Below are 23,085 nucleotides of genomic sequence, written 5' to 3'. Positions count from 1 at the left end.
ACAAAAGGCTTATAACCCTTAACAGACACTCTAGAAGTCTAGTTATTCCTGATTCTTCTTAGACCCCAGTTTTTCAATGTTGGCTGAGGAGCTGGGGAAAAATACTTCACCTAGGTGCCACCTTCAGCAATTCTAAGGTGCAGGCTTGCTGTCGTGTTGTTTTTGTTTTTGTTTTTGTTTTTCTCTAAATCAACAGGGGATTCTCAAATGAAGCCAGGCTTGGGAAGTACTATCTTAGACAGAGGAAGACAGGGGATATGTTTCTCCCATCTAGACTCTTCCTTCCTCTCTCTGAAGATGAAAGTGGCTTGTACACATGGAGCTGAATAAGTGCTCATTTGCATCTTCACTGGAGCAATACCACCTGGTTGCTAAAAGAACAGCTAAGAATGGAAAGGTCAAATTCCCTCCCTTTTTATGCTCCCACTTTTTCCTTGATGAATTCGAAAACAGTTTCTGAACAGCAATCTACTGGAGTGGCCACATACAGAGCATAAATTTCTTACCTTTATAAGGCAGTCCTCCTTTGGAGATGACAGGAGAACATTCTCTGGCTTTAAGTCCCGATGTATAATGCCATTTTCATGAAGGTACTACAGAGAGGAGTCACCCTTAGATTCATGGAGCAGGCGCATGAGACAGACACACACACATCTTACAGATGGATGAAATTATAACTCATGTCACGACCATATTCTCTCCCAAATCAGAAAACCACTGGATAAGTGGACTACTATTTACAAATTTGCTTCCAAGAAAATCTTTAAAAAGTAGAAAAATGAAAAAGGCAACTTATGACAGCAGACCTTTTATTTCGCTCTTCAAGACAATAACTATTGCTTCATGTTAGCAGAAACAGGTGTCAGCTTCAATAATAAAAATGCAACAGGTGACATAAAACATTTGGGGACTATTTAAGCTATAAAAATTCTACCAAAATAATGTATTTGTTGATTCCACTTCTGAGAATATTTTTAAAGGGACTCTACAAAGTACACATATGTAAATTATCTGAACACCTAGAGTTAACATATTCCTTGATGCAAGATCAGTCTTTGAAAACTTGATGACTGAAATAGAATGGTTTCTAAACATCATAAATAGAAGGATGTTTCTCTATGTACTCATTTTTATATACCAAGCCATATTTCTTTAGGAAAAAGAATTTCCCACGTCCACTGATCTGTACTCAATTCACCTTAATATTCTTGGTATAAAGTTGGGAGCAAACCATTAAGGGCCTTCCCTGGTGACTCAGTTGATAAAGAACCTGCCTGCAATGCAGGAGACCCAGGTTCAATCCCTGGGTCAAGAAGATCCCCTGGAGAAGGAAATGGCACTGCACTTCAGTATTCTTGCCTGGGAAATCCCATGGACAGAGGACCCTGATGGGCTACAGTCCATGGGGCCACAGAAGTTGGACACAACTTAGCAACTAAAGCACCACCACAAACCATGAAGAGAGTAAAACACTGGCTAAATTGATAAGAGCAGATACTACACGTTACACGTGATCTTAACCAAAAGGCCGAGAAGTGATGTTTGGCAGAAACCAACACAATTCTATAATGCAATTATCCTTCAATTAAAAACTAAATTTAAAAAAATTAAAAACATAAAAATCACTGGTTAGGTGTTTGTGGGCTTTAGGTTTCTCTGGATATCCCTCTGGCCTACAGCAAAATACCTCCAAAACACTCTCGCTGGGAAAGTGACCTGGTGAAGCCCCCAGGCTGGGCACCCAGGTAGATCAGCCCCTGGAAAATCTCCCTCCAGCCTCACTCAGTGCAACAGCTGCACCAATCCCTGTGTTTCTTGCACAGAGGACCATTCTCAAGGGAAGAGACCTTGGCAGGAATCCCCACAACATCTGGGTTGAGAAAGGGAGATGTTCTTTGAACCATGCAGGGTGCCACCAGCCATTCACCCCAACACCTGCCCCGAACACTGAAGAGAAGGCAGTACACATGCCTGCCGTGTGCCCGATGCAGCACTGAAATATACACATTACCATGTGTAAGCTCAGCTCAGTTCAGTCACTCAGTCGTGTCCGACTCTTCGCGACCCCATGGACTGCAGCACACCAGGCCTCCCTGCCCATCACCAATTCCTGGAGATTAGTCAAACTCAAGTCCATTGAGTCGGTGATGCCATCCAACCATCTCATCCTCTGTTGTCCCCTTCCCCTCCCGCCTTCAATCTTTCCCAGCATCAGGGTCTTCTCCAATGAGTCAGTTCTTCGCATCAGGTGGCCAAAGTATTGGAGTTTCAGCTTCAGCATCAGTCCTTTCAATGAATATTCATGACTGATTTCCTTTAGGATGGACTGGTTGGATACAGATAGCTAATGGAAAGTTGCTGTATAGCATAGGGGGTCAGCCTGGTGCTCTGGGACAAGCAGGGGGAGGGAGGGAGAATCAAGAGGGAGGGGATGTGTGTGTACCTATGGCTGATTCATGTTGATGTATGACAAACCAACACAACATTGTAAAGCAATTATCCTCCAATTAAAAATAAATAAATGGGAGGAAAAAAAAAACAACAGGATGCTACAGATGAAGGAAACCCCTAGCACTGTGCCACGGGGGAGTGATCTATCCTCACACCTGCCCAGTTGCCTCCTCACCCCTGCCCCAGAGGTAAGGGGGATTTCTGCAAGGATCAGGCACAACAGAGATCCCTACCCCCCATTAAAACCTCCTAGCTAAAGAGAAGCCATGTGGGACCGTGTGTTTATTTCTTTAACTTCCTTATTTCTTTTTTTTTCTCTTAAACTTCACAGCAAGAACTTTCTCATCTGAGTCAAAGGGGTGGGGTGTTTTCGCCAAGAACAGAACCACCCACACACAGACTCTGCTCTCTGGGTTTTTATCCCTGATCCCTCATTTTCTGCCAACTCGGAGAGTAACTCACCTAAAAGAAAATTGTCCAAAGCACCAAGGGCTTCTCTTACCTGCACGGCCAGGAGCATCTGGTAAAAATAGAGCTTGCATGTGGCTTCTTTCAGGCGCTTATGCCCCACCACCCTGTCAAACAGCTCTCCTCCTTCCATCCTGAAACACACAGGCAAAGCAGGGGGTTCATTCCTAGAGGGAAACTCACTTGGAGGGAAGATAACAACACAAACAGAACAAACTCATCAAGACAAGCAAAGTGGTTTTTCCACTCTCGGCTCCCATGTGTCAAGGCAATGAGGTAATTAGCCACATCCACAATAAACACGCGCCCGTCGGAAACTGAGGAGCAAGGAAAGATAGAGGAAGAGAGTGGCGGGCATTGGACACGCTTGGGGAGCTTTCAGGAAATCTGATGCAGTAGATCGGAAGCAGACCCCAGGGGTCTGCATTTTTACTGTGCACCCAGGTGGTTCTGAGACTGGTGTAGGGGAGAAAGCAGGAGCCTATGACCTGACAACTGGGCCTGAATTTCAGCTCCACCACCTCCCAGCTGTGGGACTTGGGGCGACTTATGCAACCTCTCTGAGCTTGTTTCTAAACCCCTTCAACAAATGGGGATAAAACCCCACCTACCTTGATGGCTGCTGTAAAAATTAAGAGATTAACTGCTGTGGGTAAAGCACCCGGCACAGTGGAAATGCTTGGCCAGATTATTCATCCCTCTGCAATCCAGTTCCCATTTCTGCCAAGTGGAGCTAAAGACAATAACTAACTTACCACTTCACTTATGTGACTTCCCTGGTGTCTCAGATGGTAAAAGCGTCTGCCTACAATGCGGGAGACTCAGGTTCGATCCCTGGGTCGGGAAGATCCCCTGGAGAAGGAAATAGCAACCCACTCCAGTATTCTTGCCTGGAAAACCTCAAGGACGGAGGAGCCTGATAGGCCCCAGTTCATGGGGTCGCAAAGAGTCAGACATGACTGAGCAACTTCACTACTACAACTCACCACTAACTTGTATATAACCTGGATGACAGTTATGCAGGTTACATGAGTCAATCCCAGTGAAATGCTTACAGCAGGTTTTGGCTCATATTGTTTCATTAGTATCAGTTACTGCTATTATTTTATTACTACTATTATTAAACTATTTCTTTAAATTTATCTGACTGAGCCAGGTCCTAGTTGCAGCACACGGGATCTTCGATCTTCATTGCAACATGTGGACTCTAGTTCCCTGACCAGGAATCGAACCCGGGCACCCTGCCTTGGGACCACGGAGTCTTAGCCACTGGGCTACCAGGGAAGTCCCGAACTGTTTTAATGAGATCCAGTCAAATAATAAATCTCCTATTTCATAGCAACAGATATTCCCTTAAGCACTTCAAGGGCTGTCCAGTCTCTCCTAGCGCGATGACTGGCCTGCTGTTTACTCTATAATCTTTATGGTCAGCCAGCACGGCCACTGTTGGCCACTCAGGAGTAAGGCCAAGCCTGTCTGCCGTGATGGCCAGTCCCAGAAACACTGCACACTTATGCAGAATGGACACCAAGGCAGGCCTCTTTCAGGAATGAGACGGTAAATGATTTTAATCACACCAAGTACAGCTGCAAGTACACCAGCGCCTGAAAGATACTCAGGTGTCACCCTGGTGCAGTGATCCTGAGCAACGAGGGCCACCCAGGTTATTTCAGAGTATAACATGCACCTGTGTTTGAGCACCACGCGTGCCACATGCTCCGCTGGAGGCCTTCCAGCCCTCAGAGCATTTGATCCTTATGACTGCGCAGGGAGCTATCGTTATTACTTAACACTAGGAATATGAAACTCAGATGAAATCAACTAACCCATGGGTAGACAGCTGCTGCTGCTAAGTCGCATCAGTCGTGTCTGACTCTGGTGCAACCCCATAGACGGCAGCCCAACAGGCTCCTCTGTCCCTGGGATTCTCCAGGCAAGAACACTGGAGTGGGTTGCCATTTCCTTATCCAATGCATGAAAGTGAAAAGTGAAAGTGAAGTCGCTCAGTCGTGTCTGACTCTTCGCAACCCCATGGACTGCAGCCCACCAGGCTCCTCCATCCATGGGATTTTCTGGGCAAGAGTACTGGAGTGGGTTGCCATTGCCTTCTCCAGGGTAGACAGCTAGTCACCAGCAAAGTGGGCTTCAAACCCAGGCCTCAGATCTATCTGCCTTTGGAAACACTAGAGTGATTTTTAGAATTTATACTAACCCCATGTGCTTGTTTTACGGGCCACCCCCCACATACACACGCTGAGGGTCCCCAGGATGAGAAATGCAGACCAGCATTAGACCCTTTGGTTGGTTTATAAGCATTTAAATGGAAACAAAAAAGTTTGCTACTTACAATTCCAAAACAATATAATAATCTTCAGCATCAAAAAAGTCTTTAATCTTGATGATACAAGGCTAAAAGGGGGAAAAGAGAAAAAATAGTTAAGAAGCTCCCCAAGAGGAGAAGTACAAGAGCAGAACTTGGGACACCCAGCCAAGGTGTCAAGGAGGCCAAGACCAGGCATCTGGTCCTTGCCTCAGGACTCTCTGCAGTTCATGCAGGGGAGGAGCGTGCGTGTGTGCTCAGCCGCTTCAGTCGAGTCTGACTCTATGCAACCCCATTGACTATAGCCTACCAGGCTCCTCTGTTCATGGGATTCTTTTCATTCATGTTCATTGCCATGCCCTCCTCCAGGGGATCTTCCTGATCCAGGGATCGAATCTGCATCTCTAAAGTCTCCTGCATTGGTAGGTGGGTTCTTTAACACTAGCACCACCTGGGAAGCCCACAGGGGAGGAGACAGAACTCTAACTTACTCCTTCGTGAGTACACACAATAAACTCTCTACCCCACCAAATAACAAGGGAGCAGTCCATGCTTCACATTTAACGCTGGCGCCAAGGGTGGAAGGCCAATCTCCTCCCAGCCTTCCTCCTCCCTGTCCCAGAGCACAGGGACTCAAGGACACCTAAGAAACCAGGGAGCCTGACAAGGAGTTCGAGTAAAGGAAGCCCAGGTGGGGGGCCCAGCCATGCTGCCAGACAGCAGGGCCATTCAACTAAGGCAACTGGCACCGCAGGGCAACCCATGAGACAAGACCCTCCATTTTCCAGGGAAGAGGGCAATTCTAGTTTCAGAAGAACTCAAAAGCACATACGTGTGGTGGAGGAGAGAGAGACACACACCGTGGCTGACAGTCTGTGACCTCTGATCAACGCTGGGTGCATTTGCTAAAGAACAAGGGAGAACTGTACAGTACATCTAATGCATGTAACACCCCTATTGTTTTCTCTAGTACAAAGGATGGATGGTAAAGCTAGTGGTCAGGGTAGATACAAGAAGTGGTGAGGATCAATGACATACACTCCTCCCCACCAGGGAAAAGGATTCTGGCTATGTCAATCAAAAGGAAGAGAGTGGTAAGATTTTTAGACTGTATTTATTTTCTCATCAAAATCTCGATTTTTATTGGCATATCTATTCACTTTAGATTTTTCAACTTTCGATTAAAAAGAGCAACACCCACCAGAGTGATTTTCCTGCAAAGCACATTTCATTCCTTCCATTGCTGATTAAAATCCTCCAAGTGATACCTCCCCACCATGAACTGTTAGTGGAGAATGGACGCCCCACCACCTCCCCCAGCACGGTGGATCTTGGAAACACAACGCCAAGTGGAAAGCACAAATCTCGAAACACTTTTTGGAGTATGAGGTAGATTCGACAGTATGCTCAGGTTTCTTCGTTCTTAAACTCACGGCAAGTTCAAAGGTGTTCATCGTACCAGTTCGCTTTACCACTTACATTTTACTTTACATGTGTCGGATATTATATAATTTTAAATTATTTTAACGCAGAAAGGGAGAAGAGTGAGAGGAGGGAAGGAAGGAAGAAAATAGAAATCCTTCAGCACCTAGCAGCCGAGAGACTGCAATCCAACTTCTCAGCAGGGGTTACCAAGCCCTTCCAGACCCAGCCTCCTCCTGCCCCCACCACCACCCAGCCTCATCTCCTTCTGCCCATCCCAAATATCCTCCTCTCCAGGCCACAGAACTCCCCATCTACCCCAGGCTCTCTCCCCATGTCACATCTTTGCTCACACTACCCTCCATCCTGGTGATCCAGCCTTCTGGCCACACGTGGCCTCAGGTATCAAGCCCCAGCTCAAAGTCCCCTTGGATTTTTTTTTTTTTGGCACACCACACTATAGCATGTGGGTCTTAGTTCCCCAACCAGGAATCAAACCTGTGTCCTCTGGATGGCAGATTCTTAACCATGGGACCACCAGGGAAGTCCCCCCACCTCCACAGTTTGGATCCACACTTTCTGCAGTAGTACTCATCTGTGTGGCCCCACAAGGAAATTGATACCCAACAGAAGTCTTTCACCAGGTACTGCATGGGCTAAGTCAACAAGTCAGTCTTATTTTTATCTTCCTAGGACCAACATTCAACAGAGCAGCTGGCACACAGGGGACACTCATATGCTGTCAAGTTTAATACCATCAACATCAATAACAGACACAACCACCCACTGAGGGTGGGTCCTGCTGGCCACGTTTTGGTCACGGATTCTACAGCCATGGAGTCAGGCTGACAATAAACCATTTCCACCTCTACTTACCTGTGATCACCGTATACTTGGCTCTGCAGGACCACCTGTTATTGTCACGATAATGGAAACACTAAATATGCACTGTAGTATTACATTAAGAGGAACAGAAAAGAGACCTGAGGGACTTTCCTGGCGGTCCAGTGGTTAAAAGTTTGTGCTTCAGGGGTGAGGGTTTGATCCTTGGTTGGGGAACTAAGATCTTACATGCCACATGGCCGAAAATAAAAATAAATAAAAAGAAAAAGAGAGCTAAAGTGAAGAGGAACTAAGGAGCCTCTTGATGAAGGTGAAAGAGGAGAGTGAAAAAGATGGCTTAAAGCTCAACATTCAGAAAACTAAGATCATAGCATCTCCTCCCATCACTTCATGGGAAATAGATGGGGAAACAGTGGAAAAAGTGTCAGACTTTATTTTTAGGGGGCTCCAAAATCACTGCAGATGGTGATTACAGCCATGAAATTAAAAGACACTTACTCCTTGGAAGGAAGGTTATGACCAGCCTAGATAGCATATTCAAAGGCAGAGACATTACTTTGCCAACAAAGGTCTGTCTAGTCAAGGCTATGGTTTTCCCAGTGGTCATGTATGGATGTGAGAGTTGGACTGTGAAGAAAGCTGAGCACCGAAGAATGGATGCTTTTGAACTGTGGTGTTGGAGAAGACTCTTAGTCCCTTGGACTGCAAGGAGATCCAACCAGTCCATCCTAAAGGAGATCAGTCCTGGGTGTTCTTTGGAAGGAGTGATGCTAAAGCTGAAACTCCAGTACTTTGGCCACCTCATGTGAAGAGTTGACTCATTGGAAAAGACTGTGATGCTGGGAGGGATTGGGGGCAGGAGGAGAAGGGGACGACAGAGGATGAGATGGCTGGATGGCATCACCGACTCGCTGGACTGAGTTTGGGTAAACTCCGGGAGTTGGTGATGGACAGGGAGACCTGGCATGCTGGGATTCATGGTCGGACACAACTGAGTGACTGAACTGAACTGAACTGAAAATCCTCTTATAACAGAAAGACAACAAGCTATTATTGTTGATAAGCCAAGAGACAGCAGTTTATGCATTAATAAATCATGTAGAAATAACGGAGGTAAATTCTTCTTTATAGAAAGCTGAAAAAAATTTTAAATGCAGGAAGGCGATTAGTAAAGAAGTAAAGCTGCTGTTTATAAATCTTTTAGGACCATCTGACTCTAGAATATACACCTGTGACATCTTTTTCTTCTGGCCGCGAGGCACACGTGCTCTTAGTCCCCTGACCAGAAATCGAACCCTAGTCCCCTGCAGTGGAAGCGCAGCGTCTTAACCACTGGACCACCAGGGAAGTGCATTATAAAATGAAAAGAAAGGCAGAAGGAAAGACACACACGTGGAAAAGGAACAGGAAAGGAAGGACTGGGAACTGCTTGGTCTGTTTGGCCAGTGCCACTCTGGGAATGGGGGGCGGCCGGAGCCGGCATGCACTGTCTCCAGTCCCCACCAGCTCTAGAGCCACAGGCTGCAGCTGTCACAGCTGAAGTGTCTCAGAAACCAGAGGCCACCAACCCAGACCCTCCACTTAGGTCCTACAGGGCAAAGGGTAGGGAATTGCAGATCAATGTCATGCCCCCAGTGTGTTTCCTGTGCCGAGAGCTTTGTGTGCGTGCTCAGTCACTCAGTCATGTCCGACTCTTTGAAACTCTATGGACTGTAGCTCACCAGACTCCTCTGTCCATGGGATTCTCCAGCCAAGAATACTGGAGTGGGTTACCATTTCCCTTCTCCAGGGGATCTTCCTGACCCAGGGATCGAACCTGGCTCTCTCCAGTGTGTCCTGCACTGCAGACAGATTCTTTACCACTGAGCCACCTGGGAAGCCCTGAAAACTTTAGAAGCACATAATCAAGTCTCATTGACCTTTGAGGTAAGTATCCTATGGTCTCCAGGAACAGACAAGGGAGCAGAAGCTCTGCAAAGTGAAATGACCTGCTCAGAACAAGGGATGGGAACCCAGGTCTGTCTCCCCACTAGACTAAAGCCATGTAAGAAGAGAGATGGCCAGGTCTATCTGTGCTGACTGCCTGGGGCCTAGAAAACAGGCTGGCACCATAAACATTTGACAATTGATAAATCAGTGCCTGACTCTAAAGGCCAGGGTCTACTGGACTTTATACTAGGCTCTACTCACTGTCCCCAAACATCCAAATGCGCTCATGTGCCCATCTCTACTTCCCAAGGACTCCCAAGTGCCCTTGTAAATTGCCAACAAAAATCTCCAAGGATCTTTTTTAGAGTTTTAAATTTCTCTCCTCTGCAGCAGACATCAGATTTATATAAATGTTATGCTTGGGGATCTTCTGACATCAGAGAAAATTCTCTGAGGATTCTAAGTGTTTATCTTTGGGGGATGTTTGAAGCAACCCCACCCTGGTAAATTAGAGGGCTCCTCTCTTTAACGAGATTCCAGATCCCATGGAAAAAAGGAGGCAAAGGCAGGGAAGAGGTAGAAGTTGCAAGGTATTAGAAGAAAGCCAAGCAGGAAGCTCGGCCACTCACATTCTCATGGGTCTTCAGCTGCTGCTGCTGCTACTGCTGCTAAGTCGATTCAGTCGTGTCCGACTCTGTGCGACCCCATAGACGGCAGCCCACCAGGCTCCCCGGCCCCTGGGATTCTCCAGGCAAGAACACTGGAGTGGGTTGCCATTTCCTTCTCCAATGCGTGAAAGTGAAAAGTGAAAGTGAAGTCGGTCAGTCGTGTCCGACTCTTCTCGACCCCATGGACTGCAGCCTACCAGGCTCCTCCGCCCATGGGACTTTCCAGGCAAGAGTACTGGAGTGGGGTGCCATGGGTCTTCAGAACCACCACAAATTCTAAAGGAACCTACTGAATTGTTGTGTCCATGTGATGTTCTTAGTTTCTATTTGTTGTTAGGAGGATCTGACCAGGTCAGAGAAGGGAGAAGAAAACTTTTATAGTTCAGAAGTTAAGAACCAGAACCAGACAATCCAGGGGCCCCCAACCCATGGGAACTGGAGCCACACAGCAGGAGCTGAGTAGTGGGCAAAGGAGCAGTTTCACTTGTACTTACGGCTGCTGCTAAATCGCTTCAGTCGTGTCTGACTCTGTGCGACCCCAGAGACGGCAGCCCACCAGGCTCCCCCGATCCTGGGATCCTCCAGGCAAGAACACTGGAGTAGGTTGCCATTTCCTTCTCCAATGCATCAAAGTGAAAAGTGAAAGTGAAGTCCGTCAGTTGTGTCCGACTCTTCGCGACCCCATGGACTGCAACCCACCAGTCTCCTCCGTCCATGGGATTTTCCAGGCAAGAATACTGGAGCGGGGTGCCATTGCCTTCTCCGGTACTTACGGCTGCTCCCCATCAATCGAATGACCGCCCACTGGTTCTGTATTATGGTGAACTCTATCATGATTTCATTACATATCACAGTGTAATAATAATAGAAATATAAAGTACATAATAAATGCAATGCACTTGAATCATCCTGAAACCATCCTCCACTCACCCTGGGTCCAGGGAAAAATCATCTTTCATGAAACCAATTCCTGGTGCCAAAAAGGCTGAGGACCACTGAGATAATTCTCAGCTGGAAGACTGGAGGTCTTATTTCAAGTTTAACTCATGTAGCTCACAACTACATGGGGGCCCATGAATTAATGATGAAACACAGAAAGAAGAAAAAGGAAGATGGGAGGCGTCCCACTCGTCTAACTTTCTCTTCTCATATCTTTAGACTCTTTCCACTGAGACAAGGTCATGATTGCACAAAAAAAGACAGGACCTCTGATACTCAGTGGGGCCAGAGACACCATTCAAACACCCAAGATGTTGTCATACTTATTGGGTATACTCTTGGATATATTTGATTTATTCCAACCAAGGTGAATGGAAATCAGCACCTCCTAAAGGTACTTAAGAGGTACGAAATTCAGGTATAAATAATATACCAAAAGAGATTTAGCGGATTTACTACATCTTTTGGTCCAGAACTAACTCAGCGGAAAAATAACATAATTAATGATAAAATCTTTGTATTGTCCTTTCAAAATTTTAGGGTAAAGCTCTTCCCAGCTTAACAGCTAAAACCATGCATGTATGCATACACACACGTATACACACACAATTAAGGAACCCAGGTTAATACTAGTTTTATTACACTGAAGTGCTTTGCACTCTCCCCATTTTTTGAGACAAAAGAATTTAAGTATGGGTCATGTTTTTACAGTAGTACTTACATGATTTAGTTTCTTCAAAATTTCTATTTCTGTTTCAACATTGAGTGCCGGATCCTTTAATAAAACAACATTAGTTATTAATGATAATAATAGCCAATATGCAGAAAATGTTTACACTTAAACTTAGTTGAGTAAAGGCTGCCTGAGTTCCAAACTCAGCACTGTTCTTACAGAGAAATCAAGGATGAATTACACAAAAACTCACCTAAAATCACTTTGCAAAATGCTTGGTAAATAATAAGCCATTCAGTAAGTGACTAGGCTCTATGCCAAGCTCTTTATCTAAAAGGGTCATCTCATGTAAGCCCATAATCCAAGTGAACTGGGCTCTAAAAGTATTCCCATTTGACAGACAGAACAAGGCTCAGAGAAAGGAAGCCACTTGCTGCAGTTCCCACAGCCAGAAACAAATGTGTTCCCACTGTCCTTACATTGACCTGGTAAGCTCTGCTTGTCTCATCAAACTGAGGAATTGTTTACATTTGTAAATAAAATACAACAAGCAAAAACCATAAAGGAGAAGGTATTCAATTAAACTGTGTAAAGAAAACATAAAGTCACATTTCTCATAATTAAGCAGAGCCAGGTTCCAATTTCAAACGCAAGCTGAGATATTTACTGAGACTCTAAAGGGAAGAGGAAGCTTCAGGGTAGAAAAGTCGCTCTCCGTTACAATTCCAGAAGAATGACTCGAGTTACTCAACCTCACGGGCTACACCCTCTACAAGCAAAGAGGATATAGAATTACATATTTATGTAAAATGGACTTCAGCGAAGAAAGCCAGATGTTTAATTTTAAAAGCCAGCCTCTTCCTGTAAGCTGGTAAACTCATTACCAAGGCTGGGTATATTCTGATGATAGAGAGCTCTAAAGAATATGATGGGATTTGAAAGATGAAATTAAAACGTAAAATTGTGCTCCAAGTCATTAAGAATCTGGTAGGTTATTTTCTTCCCCCCCAAATGGAAAACAAACCCAGAATCACAGGGGAAAGATCTATAACAAAGTGAACACTGAAAGGAAATTCCTCTTGCTATGTGAGAATGCATTGTCTAGGGACCAAAAAAAAAAAAATCGATCTTTAAGGAATGTAAAGCATAATAGCCAGAAACAGCTGGCCACAAAGGAAAACGTGACTAGACGACACATTTTATATTACTTTGTGGGGTCATGTGTTGAAAAACCAATACATTTGGCCACTCCACCAATGCAGTAAGTATGTATTACAGGAAATGTAAAAAGTGAATGGTTACCATATAAAGAGACCATATAATTTAATCAAGATCTTTTAAAAATCTATAAACATGGAGGTATTCATTGCCACATTATCAGAAAGAACAAAGAATTAGAAATTATCTCAATGACCTAAATGATCTAAATGATCAAACAGAGAGATGGATGAATAAAGTGTGATAAAGCTGGTGAAACAGAGACTCAATCATCCAAAAGGATATAGTAGGGAAGAGTTTACGCATTAATGCTTATGTGGAAAAGCAGAATACAAAACTGTATACAATACGATCTCAGCCATCTAGAAACATGAGTTCACAGGAACAAAGACCAGAAGGAAAGGGAAAACTAAAAGCAGCTGTGGGGTTCCAGCAGCGGGGATACAGCAGGATTTTTTTTTTCCCCTAATTTCCTTTCGTTTATTGTAAAAACAGTCTTGTAACAACTTGGAAGGAAAAAAAAAAGTTCCTGCTATGTGTATTATTATGTACAACCAAATATTTTTGGAAATAAATTATCTGTGTTTAGGTTAGGTCAGTATACCCAAAATTTTCCAAAGTTCTTCTGAGCGGTAAATTCTTTATGATGGGGTCAAGCAGCCACCAACACAGGTACTTACTGCCTCTCTCTCAGAGCTGATAGCAAACTTCCTCTTGCTAATGATCTTTATGGCCACTTTCTTACATGTCTTCCTCTCGAAAGCTAGCTTCACCTCACCACAGGCACCGCTAACAGGGAAAAATGTAAAAAGTGATTGACTGTCACAGTGTTTTAAATCCTGAGACCCACCACTCTTGAACTGGCCTGAGCTATTTCAAGTTAAAGACAGTCCATTGTCTCTGTTTTCAGAAACCTCACCAGGGTAAGATGTCAAGGGCATAAAGGAACAGGGACCATCCAGCAACACTGAGTCAGCTCCAAATTCCACTTTTTGAGCCGAGCGATATAAACCTAAATCTTACTGTCCCTCCAGATTGTGAAATGCTCAGAAAGACACTAAAAATAAATCAGAGAGAAATAACTTCTCCCAGAGGCCAGAGAAAGATCAAATATACAACCAAGTCCTAGTTTAAAATGAATGCCTGCAACAAAGAATATTAAACAGCATCTGCAAATAAATTACTTCCACTCATCCATTTCTCTTATTCTCTATCTTCAAAGGAAATACATAAGCAGTTGATGCCATGAATTGCACTGTAAATAAAATCACTAAGAAACCAATAATATCCCAGGAAACTGCTTGCAGCAAGCTCCTGAAGATTCGTAATTAACTGGGATGCTGATGCTAAAATGCAGGACTGCTACCCAGGATGGCACCCAGAACAGTTAATCAAGTATCAAGACCTCATTACCTACCTGCAGTAGAATTTTATAATCACTGTGGGTCTGGGGATGGGGTGAGAGGGTTGCCGAGACATCTTTTTTTATGCATCGTGTATATACATAAAATTTGCCATTGTAATCATTTTAAAGTGTACAATTCAGTGGCATTAAGTACATCCACAATGTTGTACAACCATCATTTCTATCAAGTTCCAGAACTTTCTCACCAGCACAAATGGAAACCCCATACCCACTCAGTGTTCACTCTCCATTTTTCCTGTCCCTGCTGCTGCTAAGTCGCTTCAGTCGTGTCCGACTCTGTGCGACCCCATAGATGGCAGCCCACCAGGCTCCCCCATACCTGGGATTTTCCAGGCAAGAACACTGGAGTGGGTTGCCATTAGCCCCTGGCAAATTCTATTTCTCTCTGTAAAGATCTGCCTGCTCAGAATATCTCCCACCAGTAGATTGATACAGTATGTGGTCTTTTTTCCAGCTTCTTTTACTTAGAATGTTTTGAAAGTTCAGCCATGCTATATCAGTATGCTCATCAGCATGTTCATCCGTGCATGTATTAGTATTTCATTCCTTTTTATAGCTAAATAGTAGCCTGTTCTATGGATACATCACCGTTTTTTTATCCATTCTCTTGTTGATGGACACTTAGGTCGTTTCCACCTTTTCGCTATTGTGAACAGAGCTGCAGCGGAACATTCAAGCACAAGTTTTTGTTGACCATCTGTTTCCAATCTGGGGGGTATATACCTACAAGGGGAACTGCTGGGTCATATGGTAATTCTATGTTTAACTTTTTGAAACAACATCAAACTATTTCCCACAGTGGCTGTACCATTGTATATTCCCAACAGCAGTGCATAAGAGTTCTAACTTCTCTGCATCCTCACGAACGCTTGTCATCTGTTTCTTTACTACAATCATCCTAGTGGGTTTGAAGTAGCATCTCACTGTGCTTTTGATTTACACTTGCCTAATGACGCTATCTTCTCAAGTGATTTTTGGTCACTTCTCTATCTTCTTTTGGAGAAATGTCTACTTAAATATCTTGCCCATTTTTAAATTGGGTTCTCTTTTTGTTGTTGAATTGTAAGAGTTCTTTACCTATTCTGGATATTGAGTCCTTATCAGATATATCACTTGCAAATATTTTCTCATTTCATATGGGTTTCACTCTCCTGACAGTGTCTTCTGACATGCAAAAGTTTTAAAATTTGACAAAGTCTGGTTTTTCTATTTTTCCTCTTGCTGCTTGCATTTTTGATGCCATTTGAGAAACCACTGCCAACTCGATGATCATAAAGACTTGTCTCCGTGTTTTCCTTTTACAGTTGTATAGGTAAACCTCTCACATTTAGCTTTTTGTTTCATTTTGAGTTAACTTTCATATATGGTATGAGATAAAGTTCCATGTAACTATGATTTTTAAAAATTTACTCAAAACACTTTCTAATTCCCCTTCTGCTATGATAACAGTCACCTTTTGCCTGAGAAAACTTTGTCGAGTCTAGCAGAGTACCTATAGTAGTACAACACCCACTCCTGGGACTATGGGGTAGATGTACACATAAAATTGAGCCAATTAGGGATTTCTTTGGAATCAAATGCTGATGTTGGGAGAGAAACAATTCTCTATGCTATAGTTTCTAAAAGAAAGAAAATATGAATATGAGACTCCTGGAAGGCATTTTTCCTGATACCCAGAGAAAGTAATTCTATGGGAGAACAGCAAAGAATACAGGAATCAAAAGATGGAGAAAAAGCCCTGGTAACATTTCAGTAACCCTCAGACTGAGCCACATAAAGCCAAATAGATAATTAAAACTTAAGAGTGAAATAAAGCCCTAAAGGCCTCCTGGTCCAGTCATACCAGAAGTCAACTGTGCCCCTGTATTCCCCAGTTATAAGAGCCAGTAAATTTCTTTTGTTACCTGGCTCATTTCTGTCCCTTGCTAAAAGCTAGAGAATTTGTGTTGAATCCTCCCTCAGGAAAAAACAAGAGTCCCAGACATTTCTTTAGGGTTGACACAAATTTGGCTGCGAGCTTCTAAGCAGCCAATGCCAAATATGGGAACACAATGAGCTACTGAATTTAATGTTCATAAACTGAAATATCTCTCACAGATAATCATAAAGAGTACATTGTGCTTAATTCTCTGTGGCAGGAACGTGAGCGATTATCACCTTCTCCTATTTTCTTTCATGTTTCCGAAAATATCAATAAACAGAAAGTCTGTCGGGGACAGGGGAGGGCTGGGAGGGTGAAGGACATTGGGTGCCTGGTAAAGGTGTCCTAACACCTTCCCTAAGGAAGTGGTTCTTGATGGGCAACCCCCAAAGGGCACTAAGATCCATTCAGAATGCCCACAAAGTCAGTACTAGCTAGAGAATGACACGAAGACATTATTTGCCTTTTTCTCTCTCATTTTCTCACGAGTGTACAGTTTTCCAGAGGCTACATGGTATGCCGTATCACAAAAAAACACAAGTGAAAAAGCAAATATCAGGCTCCAGCCACCATCTAGTAAGCCAGGTATGAAACAGATCTGTAAAAATGTGAAGCTTTCCCTCTCTTCTCACTAATCTTTTCTAAAATAATTATTTTTCATTGAAAAAAAACATGTTATTTATCTTAACATAAGTGACTATTTTTTAATGAATTAACAAATATTAGTAACATGTCTCCATTTTAATTTCTGGGCTTCCCTGATGGCTCAGTGGTAAAGAATCCGCCTGCCAATGCAGGAGACATGCCTGGGTTGGGAAGATCCCCTGGAGAAGGAAATGGCAACCCACTCCTATATTCTTCCCTGGGAAATCTCATGGACAGAGGAGCCTGGCGGGCTACGGTCTGTGGGGTTGCAAAGAGTCGGACATGACTAAATGACAGAAACAATTTTAATTTCTAACACAGTAAATTTCAAGACCTAAGTCTCACGAACAAAAGCTCTTTGACATCTTCAGTAATTTTTAGGAGTGTAAGGGGTCCTGAGACCAAAAGGTTTTTGAGAACTTTGCTATTCAATGGTCAGCTCCATTTCTCTTCCCAAGATGTCACAATTCTGAAGAATGCAGAAATGCAATAAATGTTTCTTTATGGAAGGTAATGAAAATGTTCTAAAATTGATTGTAGTAAAGGCTTCACAGTTCTGTGAATATATGAAAAACCATTGAATTGTACACTTTTAAATGGGTGAATTATATGATATAAAAATTATCTCAATAAAATTGCTTTTAAAAAGAAAAAACTGTTCAACTGAAAATGATCAAATAAATCAGTAACATACCTATCACAAATAGGTACCCTAAAATATTTTCTATACATAACAAATGCTATAAAATCAGAAACAAAAAGCTAACCAGTGACAAACATCTAGAAAGAAATTAAGCGCAAGTTCCATAAGAAAACAAAAAAGTTACCTTCCGAGAGTTTTTGACATGATGTATTCGTCTCTTAATTCCTTAGGATACACTGACTGATCATCTACAGTCAGATCAAAAAATACAAAAACTAAGGGGAAAAAAATGGCAGAGACAAGTCTCATTAATCCATTTGATAAAGAGAAAATAAATGGTCCTATACTTAGTAAACATATGGAGTATAAGACAATCATGCTTAGTTCCATTTAACATCTAACCCCAAAGAAATCACTAGCTAGGCTAACGGATACCATGAAACCCTTGAGAAATGATGGCAGCAAGTTTCATTCCCACAATGGAAACGCACGGTACCATTCTCACTTCACGGCAAGAAACTCATATGTCAATGCTGTGCTTAGTCACTGACCTCAGAACAGTTATCAGCTGGGCCCAGAACCAAATGCCAAATAGTTTAAATCTAGAAAATATATTCAAGGCAAGTAAATATCCAGATAAAAATAAAGCCAGAGATCACCATCACTAATATTATCACCTCTCAGTCATTTCTACCTTTACCTAGCTGGCATCTTACAGCGCAAACCATCCTGAACTTACTTGTAAAATTAAATAACACTTTCCCCCCAAACCTCCTTTATTTATTTACTATTTGGCCTACATCTGAGAAAGAGTACCAAAAAAACTGTTCATTTCATAATTTAACCATCCACTGGTCCAAACCTGCAGTCAGTTATTAAACACTACAATTTTACAAAATGGTACATTTGCAACAGCCTATAATATCAGGAAAGACTGAAATTTGTGAAGACCCGTGAGTTTCTCAGATTTCAACTGACAGGTCTTAACCGCTCTGGAGTAACCTAGAGAACCAGTGTCAGGCAGAAATCTGAACCAGCTCAGCACATTTCAATCCAGGCTGGTCCCCAGGAGGCAGACACCCACCTAATGAATGAGACCTGCTGGCCACCGAGGATACAACCATTCCTCTCTGTGGATATTTATGAACCTAGATGTTATAATGACACCCTAGATCAGTGGATCTGAGGGGCTCTGAGATGTATTTTTCCCATGTATTGAGGTCTACTTCAAAGGCTGCAAATTCAGTTGCCTACAGAAGCCAGAAGGTCATGGAAATAGGTAAGGCTGGGGTGAGTGTAAGATGTAGAGCAGTGAATGGGGACTTGAACAGAAAAACACATCACCCTTCTAAAGGAGGCAGCCTCTACTTAGCACCTGCAGATCCTCGAATTAATGGACGATAAGCTCAAGTGTGGCCAGATAGCCCATCTTTTCAAAGAAATCTGGATTTTCACATTAAAGCACACACATCATCCAAGGCCTAATAAAATTATCAATAGGCCAAATGCGGTCTGCAGAGTACCAGTTTGATCCATTTCAATCATGGCCAGCTTCAGACTACATAACACCTCTGTTCAAATTAGAAAAGGTGCCCTTTGCTGCTAAGTCATGTCAGTCGTGTTCAACTCTGTGCGACCCCATAGACGGCAGCCCACCAGGCTCTGCTGTCCCTGGGATTCTCCAGGCAAGAACACTGGAGTGGGGTGCCATTTCCTTCTCCAATGCATAAAAGTGAAAAGTGAAAGTAAAGTCGCTCAGTCATGTCCGACTCAGCGACCCCATGGACTGAAGCCCACCAGGCTCCTCCATCCATGGGATTTTCCAGGCAAGAGTACTGGAGTGGGGTGCCATTGCCTTCTCCGAAAGGTGCCCTTTAGATAGAACAATTATGAAAGGATGGCACGCCACTTGTCAAGTAGAGGACAGGCCACATTTCAGTGCCTACTTGCCCCCTCGACTGGGTGCTTTCAAAACAGCAAAATCCTGTGCAGCTGCCGACTGTAATTACCAGATAGGAAACAAAGTGGAAAACAGAAAACTAAGGCAATCATAAAATGTACACCAGGACGGCAAGAATAGCCATAATCCCAAGATGCTGTTCTGAAGACTGGCTGCAGGAGAACCACCTGGGAAGGATTTTTAACACCCCTGGAACTGGTGGATCAGGCTCTGAGGGACAATGCCTCCGGGAATCTGTATTTTTAAGGTGTCACCCACACAAACAGATACTATTTCACGTCACTCAACCCTCAAGTTTTGAGAAGATCTGTGAGGTTTTTTCAAATTAAAGAAACAAGAGTATTGTTCTTGTCCAAGGTTTTAAAATCACTGTGAGCTATGTTTAATTCTGTAGGTTGTTTTTTTCCATCCCCAATGAATGACAACTGTTCATTTCAGATGTGATATTCATGAAGTTTTAGGAACAGCTGCATATAAAATGCTACCCGATGGTGATGATAAACATTTCCACTTTCAGAGGATAACCATGCGATATTTAAGGTGGAAGGTCTAAACTGAGACTCTTACAGGGAAACTCATAGCCTAATGCCAGGCTATACATAATAACTCAACAAATATATACAGAAATTAATGTCTAAAAGGAACAAAGAAAAGGAAGAATGAGAAAGGGAGAGAAAAAGGTGGGGAGGGAAATGAACTAATGGCCAAAAATAATTCATTGATATCTAAGGTTGACGTAATTAAACTGGATCAATTAATGAATGATAAATTAAGCAATATGATTATTTAAACCATATGGCTTTAAATGAAATTAATCAAACCAATCCAACCTTAGAAAATCTGTCTTGATAGAACTTTTCATAATTAAAAAAAATGCAGCTAGATTGAGATGAATCTTGAATGCTAACCTACTTACTTTATTTACCTAAACCATACTCTGCAAAGGACAGTGTCATTTTTCCTTTTATACGGGAGGAGAAAGTTCCAGTAACCAGAAGATAATAATATTACCTTTATTACTCCATACTGAAAGTGCAATTTCAGAATTGTTACTCAAAGGAAGGCGTCTTCCTTTCCCTACAAGCTCTCTATTTACAAAGGTTCCATTCCCACTGTGATCTTCTATGTATGCGATGTAAGAGTTTTTAGGACCCATTTCCTAAAATAGAGAACATTTTATTTCAAAGTTTTAATGATGGGGTGTTAGAGTCGGGAGATAGCTGAGGGTGACATCTAGATGACCAGTTTTCCCAAATGTATGGGTATTTGACACCTACTCTGAAGATCCGAAAGTGCTTCTTGCTGTATGTCCGGTATTTATCGGTGCTTTTCAGCAGGGGCTCATCGAAGCAGTATTCACAGTTTCTATCCCTCCCGAACCAGTAGCTGTCATTAATACAATCTGCAACACAAAAGCACACATCAGAGGGCTGCTGAATTTCATGTCTCAAACACCTTTTAAAACTGCTTATAAACACTGAAACATACATTACCATGAGTAAAATAAGATAGGTAGTGGGAAACTGCTGCTTAGCACAGGGAGCTCAACAGGTGCTCTGGGACAATCTAGAGGGGTGAGATGGGGTGGTGGGTATGAGGGAGGTTCAAGAAGGAGGGAATACTTATGGCTGATTCATATACTTATGAATACCCTTCAGCCATATACTTATGGCTGATTCACGTTGTTGTATGGTAGAAACCAATACAACATTGTAAAGCAATTATCCTCCAATTAAAAAAAGACTGCTCAGAAAATCATGACACAACATGAATGAACTTTAAAAACATTATGCTAAGTGAAAGAAGCCAGACACAGAAGGACAATTACGATTTCACTTATATGAAATATCTACTCAAAAGACACAGAAAATAGGTTACAAATTAACAGAGGAACTCGATGGGGAATAGACAATCTCTTCAATGAATGGTGCTGGGAAAACTGAATAATGAGATGCAGAAGAATGAAAGTGGACCCCTTTCTTACACCACTCACAAAAATTAACTTGAAACAGATTAAGGACTTAAATATAAATGAAACTGTAAAGCTACAAGAAAACAAATGGTCATTTTGTGATGTGATGAAGGTGTTAGCTAAGGCCATGGTGAGGATTATTTTGCAATATATATCGTGTATCAAATTGTACATCTTAAATTTATACAATGTTACATATGTTAGTTACATATGTTTCAGTAAAGCTAGGAATGGGAAAGGAGAAATTACCAAAGGGAAAAATTTTGGAACTAGATATGTGAAAGTACTGATGCCAGTGAACTGTATTTCTTACTGTTGTTTAATCGCTAAGTCATGTCAGACTCTCAGGCTCCTATGTCCATAGGATTTCCCAGGCAAGCATACTGGAGTGGGTTGTCATTTCCTTCTCCAGGGGATATTTCCAACCCAGAGATTAAATCCCTGTCTCCTGAATTAGCAGGCATCAGATTCTTTACCACTGAGACACCAAGGAAGCCCAACGAACTGCATACTTCATGGTTAAAATGGCAAATGTTTATGTTATATATATTTTATCACAATGAAAAGAAGTAAACATAAAAAAAAAAATACTAAGGGGGCTTCCCTAGTGGTCTAGAGGTTGAGAATCTGCTTGCCAATGCAGGGGTCAAGGGTTCAATCCCTGGTCTGGGAGCTTCCCAAATGCCGTAGATCAATTAAGCACCGAGTGTCACAACTACTGAACCAGGGCTCTAGAGCCCGTGAGCCACAGTTACTGAGCCCCCCGCTGCAACTACTGAGGCCTGTGTGCCTACAGCCTCTGTTCTGCACCAAGGGAAGCCCCTGCAATGAGAAGTCCACGCACCCCAACCAAGAGTAGCCCCTCTAGTCACAACCAGAGAAAGCCTGCGTGCAGCAATGAAGACCCAGCAAAAGCAAAAATAAATGAATTAAAAAAAGAAAAAGAAATACTAAAGTACATAGTTTTTAAAGTGCAAGATTTGTGTCCTGAAAACTACAAAACACTGTTGAAAGAAATTAAAGACCTAAATAAATGAAAGATATCTCGTGTTCATAGACTGGAAGACTTAATACGGTTACAATGGGAACAGTATCCAAATTGATCTACAGATATAACCCCAGAGGCCTTCTTTGCAGGAAGTAACAAACATATCCTAAAATTTCTATGAAAAAGGAAAGAACCATAGTAGTCAAAACAATCTTGAAAGAGAACAAATCAGAACTCACTCTGGATTTCAAAACTTACTACAAAGCTACAGTAATTGAGACTTTGTGGTGCTGGCATAAGGATGTACACACAGATCAATGGACCGGAAGTCCAGAATTAAACCCTGACATTTATGCTCAAACTGATAAGGACAGAGTAAAGGGATAAAGTAAGTGATTAAATAGTTAGTCACGCTAGAGGACTATAAGTAGAAAAAATATGAGAGACCCCTATAAGTTAATGATTACTCAAGAAAGCAGGTTTGCTAAACCACAAAACCAAGCAATCTTGCTTAGCAACAAAACCGTCTAACAGAAGCACGAGACACGCCCCCAAACAATAAAACAATGGTGGTGTGAGCCCACATCCTGGCCAGCGAG

At 42.6% G+C, this 23,085-nt stretch overlaps 1 protein-coding gene across 7 annotated transcripts in view; it reads right to left on the bottom strand.

The window, feature by feature from the left end:
- Positions 1-23,085, bottom strand: part of CHEK2 (checkpoint kinase 2) — a 39,184-nt gene that overhangs the window by 10,633 nt on the left and 5,466 nt on the right. For 5 of the 7 annotated variants that reach the window (XM_044930642.2, XM_025267059.3, XM_025267058.3 and 2 more), the window contains 8 exons: positions 20,804-20,928; positions 20,538-20,685; positions 17,751-17,841; positions 13,612-13,720; positions 11,762-11,815; positions 5,267-5,328; positions 2,954-3,053; positions 507-593 (listed from right to left, as the gene is read on the bottom strand). In XM_044930642.2, the coding sequence (XP_044786577.1) occupies positions 507-593; positions 2,954-3,053; positions 5,267-5,328; positions 11,762-11,815; positions 13,612-13,720; positions 17,751-17,841; positions 20,538-20,682 (648 nt within the window). In that variant the 5' untranslated portion in view covers positions 20,683-20,685; positions 20,804-20,928. The remainder of the gene's footprint in view (positions 1-506; positions 594-2,953; positions 3,054-5,266; positions 5,329-11,761; positions 11,816-13,611; positions 13,721-17,750; positions 17,842-20,537; positions 20,686-20,803; positions 20,929-23,085) is intronic. The other 2 variants (XM_025267060.3, XM_044930641.2) reach the window with 2 other exon arrangements.

Source organism: Bubalus bubalis, chromosome 17 (genome assembly GCF_019923935.1).
Source record: "Bubalus bubalis isolate 160015118507 breed Murrah chromosome 17, NDDB_SH_1, whole genome shotgun sequence".
Classification (NCBI taxonomy): Eukaryota; Metazoa; Chordata; class Mammalia; order Artiodactyla; family Bovidae; genus Bubalus; species Bubalus bubalis.
This window is presented reverse-complemented; position numbering and strand designations above follow the sequence as displayed.